Here is a 22433-nt window from a genome sequence, read left to right as displayed (position 1 = left end):
TTCCCATAGGATGAATACTTTTTTCTTTCATTTGCCTACTCTAAAGCCCGTAAAAAGCTTCAAAGAGTTAAACATGCATCATGGGGCCTTAAGCTAGCGATTGAAAGTACAATTTTTTCGGTATACTCTGATAGACACGTGTAGGTTGCCACAATGTTGATGGTTTGATTGCCATGTGGAATATTGTATTGCCAGAAAATACTGACATTTATTTTTGTCTCATTCAGTTACAAGATGGATTGTCCCTGTACAACTATCAAGTATTGTTTATTAAAAAACCAAAAAAATGGCACCTCGGTAGCGTGGCAATCTATTCTGTTGCCTACCAACACGGGGATCAGCGGTTCGAATCCCCATGTTACCTCCAGCTTGGTCAGGTGCCCCTAGAGATACAATTGGCTGTGGCTGTGGTGGGAAGCCGGATGTGGAATGTGTCCTGGTTGCTGCACTAGCTCCTCCTCGGGTCGGTCGGGGACCTGTTTGGGGGGGGGGCAACTGAGGGGAATAGCATGATCCTCCCATGCGCTACATCCTCCTGGCAAAACTTCTCACTGTCAGGAGAAAAAGAAGCGGCTGGCAACTCCACATGTATCGGAGGAGGCATGTGGTAGTCTGCAGCCCTCTCCAGATCAGCAGAGGGGGAGGAGCAGCGACTGGGACGACTCAGAAGAGCGGGGTAATTGGCCCGGGTACAATTGAGGAGAAAAAGGCGGAGAAAAAAAACGATGCTCATTTACTGTTTTCCCATTCCACCGATACTGTATGTACCTGCACTGGTCCTAATGTGGTCACATGGCAGTGGACATTTGGTTTGGGAGCAGCAGCATCATGTTTAAGAGTGGAGGCAGGCGTTCAGATGGCCTTTTACATATGAGGTAGGGAGTTGGGGCGCTCATAGAGAGGCCATCAGACAGCTACCACAACCAAATCGGAGCAAAGCACTCTAACCCCCCCCCCACACACACACACACTAAAGTAAGTACATTATCCCTCTCTCACTCTCTTTTGCTTGCTCACACGTACTTTTTGCCCCAGTGTCTCTTAAACACTCAGCAGGAGACAACAAGAAGTGAGTGACTGCATGAAGGAAAGGGTGAGAGAGAGAAAAAAAGATCGTGTGTGTGGGGGTTGCGTAGGCGCGATAGCAGGGAGAAATGAAATAGATGTTTTTTAGTAATAGTGAAGACTCCATTAAGGTCATCTATAGAGGAATACTACACCGATGTTCTGAAGCCTGCCACTGCCTACCATGCTGGCTACCAAGTACGGGCTCTCTCCTCCCGTACACCTCCTCTCTCTGTCATTTTCTTTGACAACGTTTAACTTATTATGAGGTGTATTTACCGCTGTCCAGGCTGGCACTTGTTTGATGAGCTGACATGCTGACACTCTCTCAGCTACAGTATATGGCTCCCTTGAAAAATGATCATTGATCGCAACGAGACTGACTTGGAAAAAAAGTAGATGTAATTAACAGGTGGTGTCTCGAACCCTAACCTTCTTAAATTAAACTGAATTAGCAGTAACTTAATCAATCAATCACTTATCCTGAATGCTGACTTTGTGCAAGAACAAATTGAGGCCAGTTTTTTCTTCCTGGTAGGAGAGCGGTACTGCTGCAGTGCCTTGATGTCAATGGATCTCAATGACAAATCCACATTTTTATCGATTAATCTGACAACATTCACAACCCCCAATGCGAACAACTGTATTGTCTACCATTACAAATGAAACCTATATTCTTCCTTTTTTTTTATTGGAATCAATTTTAGAGCGGATTTTGCAACCATGATACCCATATTCAAACTTGAGCATGCAGGCAAACTTACATCAAGCTATTCAGAAAAGGGCACAATACTTATGTAATAGGGCTGCAACCAACAACGATTTTGATGATCGATTACGCTGTCGATTATTTCTTCGATTAATCGATGAATTGGATAAAAACACAAAAACAAATTTTTCCCACCATTTTATTAAAAAAAAAAGTTATTCCAAATTGACAAATAACAGACCTAAGTGTATGCTGTACAACATGGCAAAATATATGTGCTTGTTTTTTTTTTGTTTTTTTTTAATAAAGTGCACAAAAACAGGTAATTTTTACATTGTTTGAATGGACCTGAGCTGTTAAAATAGCAATAAATTATGAATAATAAAAAACGTAAAACACTAACTAAGAGTTCAGTTTCCCCACCTGACGATACGTATGTCCAAGTAGCTTGGGCAAATAAACAAGGTGGGGGTGTTGCCTTAATGTATAAGATTATTTTCAACTTAACTTCTAAACTTGAATCTAAATTCCAGCCTTTGAGGCCTTATTATAAAGTCCATCTCTCTCAGTCCAGATTGTGATACACTATCGATCTCCTGGCTCTTACCATTTCTTGAAGAATTTGTCTCAGGTCTTGTTACTCATTCTGATGAGATTCTAATTCTTTGTGTATTTCAATATTCAACTGCATAAGGCTGCTGATCCTCTAAGTAAAACCTTTCAGTGCTTGTTGATACTTTTGGGTTCACTCAGTTTGTTTAAGAGTTGCATTGCCGTGGTAACGCCCTTAATTTGGTTTTATCTAAAGGGATAGCAGTTTCTAATCTGAATGTCTCGCCAAACACATCTGCTGTGTCAGATCATGTTTCTCATCAAATTTGAAGCATTGTTAGCCTTTCCTGTTAATATCAGCACAGATATAGTGGCCACTCGCCACACTGGTCCATCCACTGTAGCTGCATTTGGCCAGCAGCTGCCTCAAGTCTTGGCTCCTTTCACTGTAGAGATTGACTCTGTTGAAAATTTCACTAGTGACTTAAATGTGGCCCTCTCCAGTCACCTTGATTCAGCTGCAACTCTCACTGCCAGAGCTAGGCAACTAAAGAGGCCTACACCTTGGTTTAACGACGAGACATGTGATCTAAAGCAGGCCTGTGGGAGATTGGAATGTAAATGGCGAAAATCAAAATCGTAAGTTTCTTTTTACCTATCATACAAGCATGCTTTATCTGCCGTGAAAGCAGTGCATGTTTCTCAATCAATAATGATAAACATAACCCCAGATTTCTCTTTGACACTGTATCTAAATGTACTAACAGCCATCTATCAGCTGCTCACCATTCATGGTCCATGAGTTTTGAGACTTTTTCTGCAATAAGGTTGATAAGATCATAAACAAAATTAGTTCTTCAACTCCAGCTACTCCTGCAGATCCTGTCTTACCAAATTCATATCTATACAATGAGTCACTGATAGTCCCTGTTATTACAGCTTTTGAGACTATCTCTCTTGATACTTTGACTAAGAACCTGTCAGCTTCTAAACCAACTACTTGCCTACTTGACCCTTTACTAGCAAAACTTTTTAAATACCTCTGGCCCTTCCTGAGACCTAAAATGCTAGACATTGTTAATTTATCGCTTACTACTGAAACTGTTCCCAGCAGTTTTAAGACAGCTGTGTTTAAACCTTAAATATACTTAAATACTTAAAAAAAAAAAACGCACCTCGATCCAGGGTCTCTTAATAACTATCAATTAGTCTCTAATCTTCCATTCTTTTCTTAAGTGCTAGACAGAGTTGTGTATCAACAACTTTTGATCCATACAGAAGAAAACTATCTTTATGAACCTTTTGAATCGGTTTTCAGGGCATGTCACTCCACTGAAACTGCTCTGACCAGAGTGGTGAACGACCATCTACTAGCTGTAGACTAATTCCACCTCTGTGCTTCTACTACTGGACTTCATTGCAGCCTTTGACACCATTGATCACTGTATACTATTAGTCAGAATAAATTGTAATTTTGGCATCTTTGGCTTTGCTCTCTCTTGGCTTAAGTCTTACTTATCTGGAAGAATATATTGTGTCTGCAATAGTAATATTATGTCAAAAATATCTGATGTTAAATATGGCATACCTCAGGCCTCGGTTCTTGGCCCTCTACTTTTTTCTCTTTATATTTCACCTCTTGGGCCAAATTATATGCAGTCAAGGGATACATTTCCATTGCTTTGTAGATGACACTCAGCTTTATATGCCTATAAGGGCTGATGATCATACTCAAATTATTAATTTGGAGACCTGCTTGACCACTGTGAAAAATTGGATGTCACTAAATTTCCTGCTTTTAAATTCGGATAAAACTGAGATGCTGGTCATTGGCCCTACTAGACATAGACACCAATTTGATCAAGTAACAGTAACAATCGACAACTCTGTGATTTCACAAAGTGTAGCAGCCAAAACTTTTGCCGTTACGTTTGATCCCAGCCTTTCCTTTGAAAAGCACATTAAAAAAATCACCACGACTGCCTTTTTTCCCCACTTATGTAACATAGCTAATATTCGGTCCTTCCTGTCCATGGCTGATGCAGAGATGCTAATACATGCATTGTTTCATCCAGACTTGATTACTGTAATTTTCTGTTTTCAGGTCTGCCACATGCTAGTACTAAAAGTCTTCAGATGGTTCAAAATGCTGCAGCTAGAATCCTAACTAGAAAATTTGACAATATTACATCAATTCTTGCCTCCCTTCATTGGCGTCCTATCCATGTTAGATTGGACTTCAAGGTGCTTCTGCTGACTTATAAAATCCTAAACGGGCTTGCCACATCATACCTGTCTGATCTCCTTAAACCGTACATTGCACCTCAAGCTGTCCGTTCTCAAAACACAGGGCTCCTGTGTGTACCTAAAATTAAAAAGAAGTCAGCTAGTGTGGCAGGGCCTTTTCCTATCAGGCCCCATTCTTGTGGAATAACCTGGCTGCTGCCATCAGACAATCAGAGTATGTTGAGTCCTTTAAATCAAAACTTAAAACTCATCTTTTTACCTTAGCATACAATTAGTTGCTATTAAATCAAGTGCTTCACAACCTGTACTGCATGGCAGGTCAGTTTCTGTCTCAATGAATTTATCAAGCACTGTTCTGCCCACGAGATTATAGAGTATAGATTATTGCAAAGTGTTCTCCTCTCTCACATGTCTTTTCCCTCTCTCTGAATGATGTCTTCTCTTTTCTCTTCTTCTGTGTATGTTAATGGTGTGATGTGAGTCTCCCCTGTGTGCATGTGTAGTCTGTCCTCCTGTCAGGTCTACATCGCGATGGTGGTCGCATGGCTCAGGTCCTGGGCTGTTCTGGTGGCATCCGGACACTGCTTGGGACCCTCATCATCATATCGTTCATATATTTTATAATTCCATTATAATTCTGTTATCCTCTTTCAATGTTGTATTCTGTAAATTGTGTACACACAACATCCATTGCACGTTTGTCTGTCTTGGGAGAGAGATCCCTCCTCTGGTGCTCTCCCTGAGGTTTCCCACTATTTTTTCTCCCTGTTAAAGGATTATTTTTAGGGAGTTGTTCCTTATCCGATGTGAGAATCTAAGGACAGGATGTTGTATTGCTGTAAAACTTGGCAAATTTGTAATTTGTGATAATGGGCTACTACAATTAAAATTGACTTGAACAGTAACACTTTCTCACACACACACACACACACACACAAACACACTCTTCTTGCTCTCTCTCTCGCACGCACACAGGCGCACACACAAACACACACCCTGTCAGTCTCTCTCTTTCTACAGGGACTTTGCATTGCAATGCAAAAATGTTAGCATGTCCACATCCTCCTAGCTAAGGCTAGCTCTCTTGGAAATTTGACTTTATAGAATGGACCTTTCAAGCTGAATCGTGAGCAAACACTGGCTATTATGTATAGATAAACGGGAAGAACTACCTGCTGTAAGACAAACGACTCCTCACTTCAAAACGCAATGCGTTCATTCATTCATTCATTATCAGCCACTTCTCCGGGGTCGAGTCACGGTGGCAGCAAACTAAGTAGGGCACTCCAGACGTCCCCTTCCTCAGCAACGCCCTCCAGCTCTTCCTGGGGGATTCCAAGGCGTTCCCAGGCCAGACTGAACATGTAGTCCCTCCAGCGAGTTCTGGGTCTACCCCGGGGTCTCCTTCCAGTTGGCCATGCCCGGTAAACCTCCAAAGGAAGGCGTCCAGGAGGAATCCGAATTTGGTGCCCGAACCACCTCAACTGGCATCTTTCAACACGAAGGAGCTGCGGCTCTACTCCAAGCTCCGTCCGGATGTCCGAGCTCCTCACCCTATCTCTAAGGCTGAGCCCAGACACCGTACAGAGGAAACTAATTTCAGCCACTTGTATCCGCGATCTCACCGTTTCGGTCACTACCCAAAGCTCATGACCATAGGTGAGGGTTGGAACGAAGACTGACTGATAAACTGATAGCTTTGCCTTCTGGCTCAGCTCCTACTTCACCACAACAGTCCTGTACAATGTCCACATTACTGCTGATGCTGCACCAGTCCACCTGTCAATCTCTTGCTCCATCCTACCCTCACTCGTGAACAAGACCCCGAGGTACTTGAACTCCTTCACTTGAGGCAACAACTCATCCTCAAGACCCATGGCGACGTATGCCACAGGTCTAAATTCATTTAATTGAGATGTTGTACTTACCCTGCTGTTGAGTCCCATTCACTCGTGGCTCCAACCTGTTTCAGGTGTTCTCTCATTACCGCAGTGCTCCTGCGCCATGCAAGATCGGTTTTACATAGTTTCCAGCTAACACACTCGAATCTAACGTGGAGTGCTCCCGTAGAGGATTTTGGTCGAGCAGTTTTCTCTGCCCACCGCCATGTTTCAATTTATTTATTTTTTCTCAAGGTGACGTAGCCAGCTCCGTGAGATGGCGTGCACCAACACAGACACGGCGAATCATAATAACATCCGTTACCAACTATTTTTATAATCGCATTTTATCTTTTTCATCGATTCATTGTTGCAGGCCAAGGAGGTTGTTTGAATTCCTCCACATGACTGCCACTCACCCCATGAGAAATTAAAAAAAAAGAAAAAAGGAAAAAAAGGCAGCATCTATGTCATTCCAGGTTTTTAAACAAGTTTGTTTCGTAGCCCTGTGGACACGGTTGATGTGGTGTTGAGATTTTGGAAGAGTGCACCTCTGTGACACTCTGAGCTTTTGCAGTCCACAGACAGCCATAAACCCTTTTGCTGTGCTATTTTGCAGAGTTTCCATGTGCCTTTACAGATGCATATCCCAGCCTTAAAAGAAGACGAAGCTTCCTGACCTGCGAAGATAATTGTAGATGATTGTAATCAATTCTGGTATCATGGTGTGTAAAATAGTCCAATAGAAGTGAAATTACTGCAACTATCATCTATTTTCTTTGTGCTTTTCTCCAAAACCAATGTAGAGATGCTAACATATCTTTTTTTCCACAATACAACCACTTTTTTTCCACTGGTTCTCTTCTATGACTCTAATGGGGAAAATGAGACTAGCTGTGGAGGATGGCAAAGCTGAGTTTAAGACTAAAAGAGATTTCCTTTCTTTTTTATCCATTGACAAAGTCAGCTTTTAATCACATTATAATGTCTAATGACCAAAGAAGAATACAGATAAGTTCTACATGCATTTAAGTATGCTTTTACATAACATATATATCCATTTCATAAATAATCCAAAATATGTGGGCTATGTATATATTGTTCTGAATTAGTCATTGGCATAAACACTGACATACTACAACCATGTCCATACACCACCGCTTCTCTCACCTCTCACTCTCTCTTCCCACCATCTAATTAGTACCGTATGCCCAGTTTGTCACCTCTCCACCTTTCCCCCACTGACGTGTAATATTAGCAAACAAAACATGTGTTAATTAAACCTGCAGTGTGGGAAGTTTTGTTAAAGAGTTAAAGGTAAGGTTTACAGGATGGTTGTGAGACCAGCTATGTTATATGGTTTGGAGACAGTGGCACTGATGAAAAGACAGGAGGCGGAGCAGGAGGTGTCAGAGTTAAAGATGCTAAGATTTTCATTGGGAGTGACGAAGGACAGGATTAGGAACGAGTATATCAGAGGGACAGCTCGGGTTGGACGGTTTGGAGACAAAGCAAGAGAGGCAAGATTGAGATGGTTTGGACATGTGTGGAGGAGCGATGCTGGGTATATTGGGAGAAGGATGCTGAATATGGAGCTGCCAGGGAAGGGGAAAAGAGGAAGGCCAAAGAGGAGGTTTATGGATATGGTGAGGGAGGACATGCAGGTGGCTGGTGTGACAGAGGAAGATGCAGAGACAGGAAGAGATGGATACAGATAATCTGCTGTGGCGACCCCTAACGGGAGCAGCCGAAAGTAGTAGTAGTAGTGTGGAAGTTTTGTCTCCCCCTTTCTGGCAGTGAGCATAATTACTTCTCTTCTTTCGGCGCTCTCCACAAGGGAAAAGCTACTCTAATGGTTATCCGTGTTTGTCCTCGCCGTTAATTGATTTCTTTTTCTTCTTTTTTTTTAACTTTGGTCCTTCTTCTGAACGCCGAGTTTCTTCTTCCTCATTCTCGAGCATCACATACTTTTCTTGAATGCTTCTTAGTTTTTTCCATCATAGCTTCCAAGCATGGAAGCTGTCTGGCAGAAAGCCCTGAAGCCAAGCCAATCAAGAGCTTTGGTCACACGCAATTCCAGCTCTGGCAAAGCTTTTTGCTAATGTTAGATGGAATTGAACTCACTGACAAAAAAAAATGTAACAACAAACATATCATAAGAATCTTCCAAAAAAGGAATACAGTTAAAGCTAGAGGCAAGTTCTACTGGAATTCTTGGGTTGAGGACATTTACTGGAGGATGGCTTGGTTGATACCATATAAATACTGTATTTCAAATAAGGTAAAAGAGATTAATTTCAAGCTTCTACATAAAATATACCCAACTAATACTCTTGTAGCGAAGTTCACAGATATTGACGGCTGCTGCACTTTTCGTGGAAACGATGAAGGGTCTCCTGTTCGTTTATTTATGTATTTTTGTTCAGTAACAAATAAGTTTTGGAAAGATCTAGGATCTCACATTTTTCTTAAATGCAAACATCACTTATTCCTTTACCCTAAAAGACATAGTTTGTTATTATGACAAATCACAAAATAAAATCTTGGAAAATGTAGTTATATATTTTTTTATTTTATTGGCAAAATTCTCTGCACACAAGCAGAAATTTTCCATTTCCTGACCTTATTTACAACATTTCCTGCTTGAACTTGACTCTCTCTTAAGTTCTATTAGATTATTAAAAGACAACAAGTGTACAAAATTGTTAAACTGCTATGACAATATCTTTAAAGAATCCTCTGACAATTCTGTGACTTAATGCTTCTTTATTCTTATATTTATTTTCAATTTTAATGCAATCGTTTTTCTTATTTTCTTATCGTATTATTTTTTATTCAGTTTATGTATATTTTCATTTTAGAGAACATTGTTATATTTTAAATAGGGAGTCGTTTTGTTCATTGTGAGATTCCGTTTTCTGTTTGAAGTTGTATGTACATTGCTGTTATGTTGATTCCTGTATGTGTATTCTTTCAATTAAAATATCAATTTTTTGCTTTAACAAAACTTTATTTAAATCTAATTCAGAACATTACAGAGAGAACATAAACGAATCAATAAAAAAAAACAATTATTAACAATAGACCCCTTATCGCGTGACGTAAAACCTGCGCTGTGGCAAAACATGGCCGAGAAACAACGTGCGTACCTACGAAACTCACAGATGAAAGCGTATAAAACTTAAAATTAGGGCGTCCGGGTAGCGTAGCGGTCTATTCCGTTGCCTACCAACACGGGGATCGCCGGCTTGGTCGTGTTACCGGGTGTGGGTATGTGTGCTGGTCGCTGCACTAGCGCCTCCTCTGGTCGGTCGGGGCGCCTGTTCGGGGGGGGGGGGGGGGCGGGGGAATAGCGTGATCCTCCCACACGCTAAGTCCTCCTGTCGAAACTCCTCACTGTCAGGTGAAAAGAAGTGGCTGGCGACTCCACATGTATCGAAGAAGGCATGTGGTAGTCTACAATCTGCAGCGACCGGGACAGCTCGGGGTAATTGACCAGATACATCCATCCCATCCATCCATTAGCTGAACCGCTTATCCTGGAAACCCACGCAGACACGGGGAGAACGCGCAAACTCCACACAGAGGACGACCCGGGATGACCCACCAAGGTTGAACTATCCCCGGGGCTCGAACACAGGACCGTCTTGCTGTGAGGCGACCGCGCTAACCACTGCGCCACCATGCCAGATACAGATACAACTGGGGAGGGGAAAAAGGGGGGGGCTTAAAATTAAACGGAGAAAAGTTAGAAATTTGTGAAAGTGGAAATCTCAGAATATGCTGAAGGTCTAAGCAAGGAAGACAGGAAGCATTACGAGTCGAAACTTACGCTAAGCACTGGAGAAAAACGTCCCGCTCCGTTTATGCTTGCTGAAGCTCAGTGGACAAGTGATATCACGAAGTTGCCAAACATCGGCTGGAGGGATGTGACTGAACACCTCACAGACACACCAAGTATGTTTACGAAAGAATCAATGAAGGCATACACGCCTTTAGAAGCACACGATTACTTTGCTGGTGGACATGTCCAAGACTGCTTGTACCATCCGTTATCAAAGGAAAACAATTTTTGCTCCTTCAAATCAGAGGCAAGCCATCGTAGTTTAACTGTTTGTACGGCTGAATTGTTTGTATTCAACAAAAGTTGAATTGTTTGCACGGTTATGAGATCGAGGCTGGAGTCACATTATGACCTGAAACATCCTGACACAATAAAGCTGATGGAATCGTTGTCAAACTTGAGGAAGCTAGGTATCAACAACTCAAACTTTGGTTTGGCAGTTGCTCTGCTAGGACAGTATCAAATTTAGAGCTGTTACTTACGTATGTTCAATCCCAATACTTACTTGGGTAAGAAACGGATACACACCACCAGATATGAAATGTTCTCCGAAAATCTTCGCGTTTGATATTTGCTCTTTGTCGTGTTGCTAAGACACGACACAAGTCTGTTAGCATACGCTTCTTTACTTCAACAAACACGACGTCACACTCCTTCTCCCCTCTTACAGTCACTTACATCCTATCTTGCCCACTAGCTCCCCCTACTGTCCTCCAACTGCATCAACTCAAGACGCCACACTCTTCTCACCACGTCTCCCAGTCAGTCCCCCCCGACGGGTCGCATGAATCCACGCCTGTCTTCGTTTTTCGATTGGAGTTTTCCCTTCCAGCGTGCGACAGCGCAGCAACGGCGAGGCATTTCGTTTCGTTTTAAATCAGTTTCTCCGCGATGTTTTTAACATTTCGAAAAGACTCAAAACCAGCTCGCTCTGGTAAAGCGATCGTTGCTGGTTGACGTAAAACGCATCACTACGCATCACTTCCGGTGTGTCAGCGCGGGAATACAACGCGGGAATGTCGGCCCAGACACTAGATTTAAAATGTCGGTATACTGTGAAATACAGAGAGATTTACCTGGCAGTGATATGCTTGATAATCATCACTATGTGAACTCGTTTGGCAGGGGCTTGAATGTCACGGACATTCATTTACATGTAAAACTCCCTCAGTGCAGCTTTAAAGACACCATGACATTTTATCTGTTGATGGAAAAAAATGTAAATAAAATAAAATAAAATTGTGTGTTCTTGGTAATTACTGGTGGGGTCTGAATGAGTGGGAAAGATGCCAAGGGTCAGTCAGTTGTCAAAAAATATGGGTGTGTTTTGTTAGCATGACGAATAACATACACATATGCAACACAAGCTGTCTCTGACTCACACAAACAAACATGCACATGAGCAGGAAACAGGCACTGATATTGGAGGCACTCATCATAATCAGACACATTAGATCACATTTCATTGCGTTAACTGTCAAAATGTTGATTCTCATTTCCGAATTCTCAATCACGGAGCTTTCTTTTTTTTCTGGTTTTGATCCCATTACAGATAATTTCTCTATAAATGACGCATAAATTTACAAATAGAGAATTGAAATTTTAATCAGAAGTGACGAGCATGTCAACTACTTGTTTACATCTTATTTTAATACAATGGGAGCTTTTATTGTGTTTTGGTTTACCAAATCTGTCTGTTGTGAGTCTCTTCACACTGTGAAGACTTGAGAGAAGTTGACCATTGGCCAAACTGTTGGGCCAGGTAGTGCGTTAGCCCCGAAGCTTTGGCCATGCAATGGGCAGCTGAAATGCTCCATTTTTACACTTCAGTGAATATAAAACATTGTAGGAAGGCTGATTCAGTGTCTGATAAGCACCATGTTTCTTAATTGCATTAGATATCATCTTCAGACTTAATTAAGTTGGATTTTGATAAATAATTTTGTGATGATAATATGGATTTATAAACAAACTAATTTAGTGTGTGTGTGTGTGCTGTTTTCACAGCGATGTTGTTGATATCCGACAGCGATCAATTTTGAGCCTATTCTCTCCTAAGAGTGGCACACTTTACCAAACTGCCTGCAGCACATTGCTGAAACTGTCTCTCACCAGCACCCTCACCCACACAGTGAATAGTAATATCAATGCACGCACACACACACACACACACACGCGCGCACACATGCACACAAACTGCAGTATTGATCAGTTGCCAGAGGACACAGGGTCAAGTCGGCCAGTGTCGTATGTAAAGCAGCACTCGGCATCAGGGACCTTTTCGATAACCTCATTAACATGGGGATCAGCTGTGCTCCGTCAACCGGTGTAGAGGGAAGGACAACCTGAGGGCTAAGGGCAACTGCAAATCCCAATGATAACACACACACACACACACACACACACACACACACACACAAACACACACACCTGAAGAGTGAACGGTGACATAAGGGGATGAATGTTACACACACCAACACGCACACACAAGAAGAGACAGAATCCGACACATGTATGCATGTCAACAGTGGCTCAATCACACTTGTGCTATCTTGCAGTCACTGATTTCATCACCCACTAACAGTTACAACGGCCCAGAGGCTATAGCTGACAGTGTGAGTGTCACACATGTGCTCCATTCTGCGCCTTTGTAATGAAAGTCTTGTTGCTTTCACTTGCCCTTCCAACCAATCCTCTCTTCTCCGTGTTCTTATCTTCCTTGGAGGATTGCAAAGAGAAAGGCTGATCATAGCCAACACACACACACACACACACACACACACACACACACACACACACACACACACACACACACACACACACACACACACACACACACACACACACACACACACACAAACAGTCTTGGACATTTGGCCTACTCACACACACACACACACACACACACACACACACACACACACACAAACAGTCTTGGACATTTGGCCTACACACACACACACACACACATCCACGTGTGTGTGTGTGTGTGTATGCACGCGCTTGTGTTGGCGGGGGTCAGGTGTGTGGGTGGTCATTTGGGCTTGCAGTTGCCCTCAGGTTGTCCTTCTCTCTGCACCAGTATATTTATAGTGTATTTCCAGTGTATTTCAACCCTGTGGGATTAAAGCTGCAGTAGGCAATAATATTTCATTATAATTTTGGTTGAAATAACTAATTTTGACAATTGCATGTCACTAAAAAGATTTAATTGAAAGGTTCCATTTGTATTTAGTTTAAAGAAAAATTGGACCCGATGTGACTCAAATAACCATCAGGGTTAGCTAACACATAAACAGCCAATCACAGTAAATCTGTACAAACAAGGGTCAACCGGGTTCTGCGTGTCTTGTGCTAAATTTCCAATACCTCTTTTGTCTAAAATGGTGTATAGTACTAAAAAGGCCAAAAGAAAGAAGACCTTGGCGGAGAAGAAAGAGACAAAGAAGGGGCTAAATAAAAAGAGAGCTCAGATGAGGGTCAACATTGGAGAGACGTTTTCGAAATGTTGAGTGCTACAGGAGTGTAACTGAGTGTTTTAACCGAACACAAAGCAAAATCTCACTTCACTTTCCTCACGGGGGTTTGATCACTCACCTGAAAAATGAACAAGCTAATTTTGTGCCACGTCACAGCAAGCATTTTGGATTTACACCAACGCTGCTAGCAAGTTTGCTAGACCCAACAGAAGACAGCCAAGTTATAGTGATGGGAATTCTGGCTCTGAGCTCAGCAATAAGAGCCAAATGATGTATGGTAAATGATATATGACAAATAAGTAGGGTAAATAATGTAAAAAAAGAACATCTAACACTATTACACATGTGTAATGAACGTTTTTTATTTATATTGAACTATGTTTTGTATGTTGGTGACCGATGCAACATACAAGTCTCACCATGCTTGGCTCTTAATGTTAATACCAAAGTGAGATGTTTCTGGATCCTATTTAACAAATATGTTATAGGATCATCCTTTTATTCTGTCTTAGCAAAGACTATTGGTTGACTAATAGAATCAGGTGTGTAACTGCTTGGTTGGAACAAAGACCAGCACCCACACCAGACCTTTCTGGACCATGTTGCCTATCCCTGACTTAAAGGATCAGGGTCACAGAGCCAACTCGTTCACGACCAACACATCACTACTAAAAAGTAAGTCATAAGTTCATCATAAGTTATCCTATCTTGTGATCATGGATCAGCGACAGATAGCCAGTGCCATGGACCCAGCATTGGTGGTCAGTTTGGTCGCATAGTGTCAACCGGAGACGTGATCAAAGCTTGTCCTCCATCTTGACTGAAGAGAGTTCCGTAAAGGGGGCGTGGCTTCTAGCCCGACGCAAAGGTGATTGGCTTTCGCTCGAGTTGAACATTTTTTAACTCAAGCGAATGCTCATTTCGCAATGCTCACATATTTCGCCATGATTAACTTTGACCATTCGCCTCCGACCATTGACTTTTCACGCATTCGTGCCGCTCGTAAATGTCGCTTTGTGTTCAGTTAAAATGCACCTTAAGGGCTGCAGACTTGATGCGGAGTGATACGAGGCAGCAGAGAGAGAGAGGCGGAAGGTTTCGCATCGGAACGTTCATGTTGCCTACTGCAGCTTTAAGTGAGGAGCGAGTGTGCTGGTCAACTGGTGCGCTTTCTCTGCTCCACACAACACACAGTATTTCTCACACGCACACACACACAAACACACACAGATAAGGCCGGTGGTTGCCACATGATTACAATCTTCCAGTTAACATTAAAGACATTTTATCTCCTGTCCTAGTCCTCATTCACATCCACCTCCCCTCTTTTGTATCTCCAGAGCGAGTGATGGAGGTCACGCCGCTACCATTGGAGGAGGGAGAGCGAGATCTACGAGTATACGAGAATGACCGAGAAAGGCCGACAGAAAAAAAAGAGACGGAGGGAAACACAGAGATAAGAAGAAAAGAGTGTAAAGGACGAGTTTTCCTATGTATTTTTCTCGGATATACCCATGACAGGTTGCATTAGGACCTTCTAATAACTTCTGCAAAATTTACGACCGACTGCAGTGGAAATATGTCATACCCCTTATTTGTGTTATCTGTCCTTGTATACTGAAAGTGAGTGCGTATAGGATTATGTTGTTTTATTTAACTGACAGTTCAGTAAATTACATTTAGATCATCGATCAGGCAACCAAACGAATGAGAGTATCTCTCTCTCTCTCTGCCTCTCTCTCTCTTACTCGACTCAGCTCAGGTTTGAGCTGCTCCCTGGCATCTGTTGGATTTCCTCACCTGTACTCCAGCGAGAAGCGCGTGAGCTCTGTGTCGTTGTGGATCCATTTGAACTCCAGCGGCCAGCTGCCCTCGGCCATACACGTCAGCACCAGCCTGTTGCGCTCCAGATGCAGCTGGCTGCGCACCGGCTCCGTCTTGAAGTAGGGCGGCACGTCATCTGTGGAGAGAGAAGGGAAGACTTCGATTTACTCGGCGCTCCTATTTAATAAAACATCAATCTCAAAAAAGCTCAAAGGGGGGGGGCGGGATTGCCTCAAAGCACCGGTAGAAACTGAAAACTCGCCCACTTGCACACCCTCGGCGTGTTCAGCAACAAACAGAACACAGTCCAGAGGGAAGAGTAAACAGCAGGAATAGAAAAGAGGAAGAGAAAGTTAATTGTTTTTTTTACATTAACCTCTACCCGGGTGAGGTAGGCACATAACATCGAGCTGTCAAACTGCCGAACGCCGTTCAGCACCTCAGACAGATGGCTCGATTGAGACGGTGCCGGTCGACGGCTGCGTCGGCTTGGACAGCGGCATGCACACAGTCAGATGCGAGGATCTTACCTAAGACAAAGCAAACGCTTCAAGGATGCGGTACGATTAGCGGCACATGTAACACGCCAAGCTGCCATGTTCCAGATGGATGGGGCCTATGCGAGTCTGTCATGCTATAAGGCCACCTAATCTCACGTGATGCACTGTTGCTTGTGTTTGGTGATCTGATCTCGCTCGGGGGGGGGGGGGGGGTTGTCGGCGACGTCAGGCAGACTGGGAGGAGAAAGCAGAGGCATCAATTCACGGAGGATTGGCCCTGCATCCCCCCGCTGTGCTTGTGTGAGGGATTTAGGAGCGTGCTATACCAGTTCTCCCTGAACGAGACGGCACAGACGGGAGAGGCGGAAAGCCGAGGTAGCGGCATGAAATCCTTTCATCATTCTCCCGCTTTCCCTCTTTCGCTATGTCTCTGGCTTTATCCACGTGTGTGTTTCTGGAACGTGTCCTGCCGCATATGAAGAACTGGAATGAGGAAAGGCAGCGGGTGTCTCTCCTCATATCGACTGAGGCCGCATGTAATGAACACGCGGACACACGCAACGCAGGCTTGCCCACTTTCAAATCTCAATCAAGTAGGCTCTCACACAAACTGTCAAGGTCCCTTGTGACGCCAATATCTCAACCTTGATAAATGGTGCAAAAATGGAGAGCGCACTCGATGATCATTGTAAATATAGAACGAATTAATTGGATGGTTGGATAATATAATTATCAGATTGACTGATAATCAAGCATTGAAATTAAACTGTCAAAATGATCTATAGGGCTGATATTTTGCTCTCCTATTTTGGCTCCACAAATCCGCTGGAGGTAGACGGATAAGAGTGAAGAAATGGGGGAGGGCAAAATGGGATGAAAATAAAGAGAAAGATGAGAATAAAAAGAGGGCTTGAAGCCATATGTCACTTTCAGTCACGTTCATATTTACTGTTCCGCCTTCTGGAAGTGTTGTGGGCTTAAGTCAAACAAAGCATCTGATCTTATGGTTGGTGCCAAGTTGATAATCCCTTTAAAATAATTCCCTACTCATCCACCGTAGCGTTACTTCAATATCCAAACCAGGCTTCTGTGAGGAAACCAGAAGCACTTTAATAATACAATAGTTATATAGCATAGTTACATGGCATCACCAAGAAGGTAACGAACCTACAGAATGGGTAAATGCACTGGTGGTTGTCGAATATAGTATATATATATATATATATATATATATATATATATATATATATATATATATATATATGTATGTGTGTGTGTGTGTGGGCCACAGTGGTTAGCATGGTCGCCTCACAGCAAGAAGATCCTGGGTTCGAACCCCAGGGTTGTCCAACCTTGGGGGTCATCCCAGGTCATCCTCTGTGTGGAGTTTGCATGTTCTCCCCATGTCTGCGTGGGTTTCCCAATTTGCCCTCGAGGTTGAATAAAGTATTCTGATTCCTCCGGGTGCCGCGGTTTCCTTCTACAGTCCAAAGACATGTAGGTCATTTGAATCGGCCGTACTAAATTGTCCCTATGTGTGTGTGTGTGTGTGTGTGGGCCCTGTGATGGCCTGGTAGCCTGTCCAGGGTGCCCCCCCACCGCCGCCCAATGACTGCTGGGATAGGCTCCAGCATCCCATGACTCCAACTGGGATAAGCTGCATGGATAATGGATGGATGGATGGATAGTTACATACTAGCATCATAATTGTGGATTTTGTAGCAAATTCAGTTTTCAGTAATTATGTTCTCATATGAATTTGTACTACTACCTCTGGCTGCTCCCGTTAGGGGTCGCCAGAGCAGATCATCCATTTCCATCTCTTCCTGTCCTCTGCGTCTTCCTCTGTCACACCAGCCACCTGCATGTCTTCCCTCACCACATCCATGAACCTCCTCTTTGGCCTTCCTCTTTTCCTCTTCCCTGGCAGCTCCATATTCAGCATCCTTCTCCCAATATACCCAGCATCTCTCCTCCACACATGTCCAAGCCATCTCAATCTTGCCTCTCTTGCTTTGTCTCCAAACCGTCCAACCTGAGCTGTCCCTCTAATAAAATCATTCCTAATCCTGTCCTTCTTCGTCCCTCCCAGTGAAAATCTTAGCATCTTCAACTCTGCCACCTCCAGCTCTGCATCCCGTCTTCTCATCAGTGCCACTGTCTCCAAACCATATAACATAGCTGGTCTCACAACCATCTTGTAAACCTTCCCTTTACCTCTTGCTGGTACCCTTCTGTCGCAAATCACTCCTGACACTCTTCTCCACCAGTATGCTTCTTCTCCACTCCTCAGGCATCCTCTCACTTTCCAAGATCGTGTTGAACAATCTAGTTAAAAACCCCACTGTCATCTCTCCTAAACATCTCCATGCCTCCACAGGTATGTCATCTGGACCAACTTCCTTTCCACTCTTCATCCTCTTCATAGCTGCCCTCACTTCCTCCTTGCTCATCCACTGAACTTCCTGATTCACTATCCCTACACCATACAACCTTCTCTCTCTCTCATTTTCTTCATTCATCAGCCCCTCAAAGTACTCCTTCCACCTTCCTAGCACACTCTCCTCGCTTGTCAGCACATTTCCATCTCTATCCTTGATCACCCTAACTTGCTGCACATCCTTTGCAGCTCGGTCCCTCTGTCTAGCCAATCGGTACAAGTCCACTTGTACCGTAGTAGTAGTAGTAGTAGATTTGAATTTGTAGTTGGTTGACATTTAACACAGATCAATAAAAATAATCATCTTTCTTTCTATCAACTATGAACTATCTTCCTATTTCACCTCATTTGAGATGCTAATTTGATGGCTAATTAATGGAGCATATAATGGGCACACTATTTAAAATCTGTTGAGATCTCACCTTAACAATGTAAAGGTGAAGGGAGAAACCAAACAAAGACATAGGGGAGACAAATTGTGTCGGGGGCATCCGTAGTTGTTTTTGTGGTGTGTAAGGATCCAGGAAAATTAAACTTGTCGATGAATATGTATGATTTCCCTTCATGCTTGGTGCATATCTTAAACAGCATGTTTAGTTTGACTACTGACTTTACAGAAAACCTAACAGCCCATGTTGCAGGCCCACCCCGAGTCATGAATAGTAATGACAAGTACAAGCATATGTGCAATATCGACTGAGCAGCCACAGCTCCCATTCCCACCTAAATTTTTCCAGATAAAACCCTTTTCCTCTCACCATACATCCCTCCAAGTGGGATGCATGCAATTCCAATTCCAATATATCTTCAAATGGGATATTATATGGTTAGCGTATGGTCGCTGTATGAGATAAATATTCATAAGGACTGGTATGTTTATTGCAGATTTCAAGGATCTGTATGTTTAGTATAGAACCTTAAAACGCATCACAGTGACTGGGAAAGCCTGCGACACGGAGAAATGATAAGACACAGGATGTCGGCACAACTAATCAAAGAGTGACACTGTGGAGTGAAGCCCCAGCAGTCAAAAAATACAGAAAAGGAACAGAGAACATAGGCTACATAGGCTAAGTGATCTAAGCGAGGAAGACTAAAAAATGAGAGGGACAGCAGGAATGGGGCTTAGAGGATCCAAAATAGAGATATAATGCATGCAAAATAGATGAGTTGGAGGCACCTTTAGAGAAGGAATGCTTGGGCACCTCGCCGTGCAGCTTGGGTTAATAATATGCTTGGCACAGAAGAAGAGGGGAGGCTGCGAAAATGAGGGAAATAGAGACGTGCAACAGGGATTTGATTAGATAGTCGAGACTAATCGTTCCCCGGTGATGTGCACTGTGCTTTTATCTATGACGGATAGATGAGGAAAATGGGGGGACAAGGATGAGTGGAAGGGAGGCACAGCAGAAGAGAGTGAGTGAGGGGAGCAGAGAGAATGAATGAGGGGGAGAGAGAGCAATGTGTTAGCAGCAAGAGGGTGAGAGGGGGATGGATAAACTCAAAAGCTCTCTCTATCTATCTCTCCCTCTCACACACACACAAAAAAAGACAAGAGTGTATTCTGTACTAGGCCAAAGAACACATTGATCACTGATGAGTATCTCCAGTAGTCTCTCTCATGAGATTTCCAGAGAGTGCCTTGTTAGCACCGCAGTGATGATATCTAACTGTGCAAATCAACCCGTGGCCCAAAAGCTGTGGCTGCATGCAATGGCACCTGAATCAACTAAATCCTCTTCCGGAAGGCTTGAGGAGGGCGATATCTTGACTACAAGTTGACGACCCATTAAACCATGCGGCGACGTCTAATTATGAGCCGTGAAGTCTTCTATGATATTCCAATTCCTATCATATATGCATTTTCTGTAACACAGCTGCCGAGATGTGATGTTTAGGGCATACAGTGTTGACTTGTGATGCTGTTATTAGCTTTTATACTCTGAAAATACATGCCATTGTAACAAGTTTAACCGAGCAAAATATTATGAGTATTACATTTAATATGAAAGCTAACACAACTATTAGTTAACACATTCATTGATTGGAGTGAAAGATACAAGAACTGTCTGGAACGTGTGACACAGTAATTAAGACGTGTGAAGCCTGAAGAAGGAGCCTAGCAGGAGCAGTTGAGTTGAGTGTGTCATAGGAAAGATATACTGCAGATATCATTGAGGACTTAATCACCTGGATACAAGCCACTGAGATGGATTGGTAACCATGATGTGAATGTCAAAGCTTCGGCTCGAGGATTCAGCAAAAGCGTCATGTTCAAATTAAGTAATGAATACAAAACAACAGAAAGCCTTAAAAGACAGTATTTGGTAAACTAAAATGAGACTTACTTATGCTAAAGTTACACTACACAACTTTTGTCCCGATCATAGCTATAGGGTTCACAGCTGGGCCAAGTCTGTGCCGGTGTGCGCCAGTCTGCAGATTTTGGGGCAATCGGAGTGGACGGTCGGCACAGAAAACCGAGACGCGTTCGACAGATGCAAACTCTAATCTCTTGGGGCGTCCGGGTGGCGTGGCGGTCTATTCCGTTGCCGACCAACACAGGGTTTGCTGGTTCAAATCCCCGTGTTGTCTCCGGCTTGGTCGGGCGTCCCTACAGACACAATTGGCCGTGTCTGCGGGTGGGAAGCCGGATGGGGGTATGTGTCCCGGTTGCTGCACTAGCGCTTCCTCTGGTCGGTTGGGACGTCTGTTCGGGGGGGGTAGCGTGATCCTCCCACATGCTACGCCTCCTTAGAGAAACTCCTCACTGTCCGGTGAAAAGAAGCGACTTCCACATGTATGGGAAGAGGCATGTGGTAGTCTGCAGCCCTCCCCGGGTCGGCAGAGGGGCTGGGGCAACGACCGGGACGGCTCGGAAGAGTGGGGTAATTGGCCAAGTACAACTTGGGGAGAAAAAGGAGGAAAAACTAAAAAAAAAAAACCTCTATTGTCTTTCTTCTTGATCTAGTTTCAGCTGGTTTCAGGCGAGTGGGAGCCACCTCAATGATCCCAGACGTGCTGATTCTAGTGTAGGCCAAGCAACAGATCACGTCAATAGCCAATGAAAATGGAGCACGGGAAAAAAAAAAGACAGGGCAAGAAAAATGGCAAACAGACAAGGGAATGATCCGCGGGCGCGTTTCAAACACAAATGGAAGAAAAGTTAATTGAACTGTGGCAGGAACACGAGCACCTATACAACGTGAAGTGCAAGCCATACCATAACCGCGTAACCCCCCCCCCCAAAAAAACCCAAACACGTTTCACGTTTGTTGTTGTCGTTTGTGTCGCTACCTATATGCATCTCGTAATGAAGTGAGAGCCGGGGTTTTTTGTGTGAACTTGCCGCGTTCCTTAGTTTGCTTCAGTTGTAAGTGGCAAGTCAGGTACTGTGTGATCCTTCATCTTGCGCAGCCGTTAAGTGTGTGATCCCCAAATGTGCAATCGTCATAAAAAAATCTATAAAAAAAACTGTGGGTACGTGTGAGATGCCCATTCTTGTGTAATATATCCCCTGCTTTAGTCATGAGAGAAATCTGTTGCAGGGGGAGGCGTATCGTTTGCCTCGTGCCACTGTTGTAGATTAACATGAAACGAGAAGACAAAAATTGACAATTAGAGTAAGAATTGTGCCGGAGGCAATGTACTCTGATGCTCCTCCAGTGAATTTCACAAATGCATAGAGAGATGGGCCGACCTCCACTCCAAAGCTCCACGGTGAGCCTGCATGGTGTCTACAATGTGCAAAGCAATTACTGTGTGATAGAGGCCCCCATCACGCCAAAGGATGCTCCCCAAGGGCTTCGGTCCAGACTGAGTCAAAAACTTGCCGTGTATGTGTGTTTATGTATGCATGTGCCCGTGCGTGCATGTGTCCGCGCGTCGTGTGT

The 22433-nt window shown here is 43.5% G+C and overlaps 1 protein-coding gene across 1 annotated transcript in view; it reads right to left on the bottom strand.

Moving 5' to 3' along the window:
• sdk2b (sidekick cell adhesion molecule 2b) overlaps nucleotides 1–15671 on the bottom strand; it is a 114324-nt gene extending 98653 nt beyond the window's left edge. Inside the window, exon 1 of the mRNA XM_056297183.1 lies at nucleotides 15577–15671. Coding sequence (XP_056153158.1) covers nucleotides 15577–15656 — 80 coding nt within the window. The 5' untranslated portion in view covers nucleotides 15657–15671. The remainder of the gene's footprint in view (nucleotides 1–15576) is intronic.
• Nucleotides 15672–22433: the final 6762 nt, after the last annotated feature.

This window comes from Lampris incognitus, chromosome 17, assembly GCF_029633865.1.
Source record: "Lampris incognitus isolate fLamInc1 chromosome 17, fLamInc1.hap2, whole genome shotgun sequence".
NCBI lineage: Eukaryota > Metazoa > Chordata > Actinopteri > Lampriformes > Lampridae > Lampris > Lampris incognitus.
The sequence above is the reverse complement of the archived record's forward strand: the minus strand, read 5'-3'. Positions and strand labels throughout refer to the sequence as shown.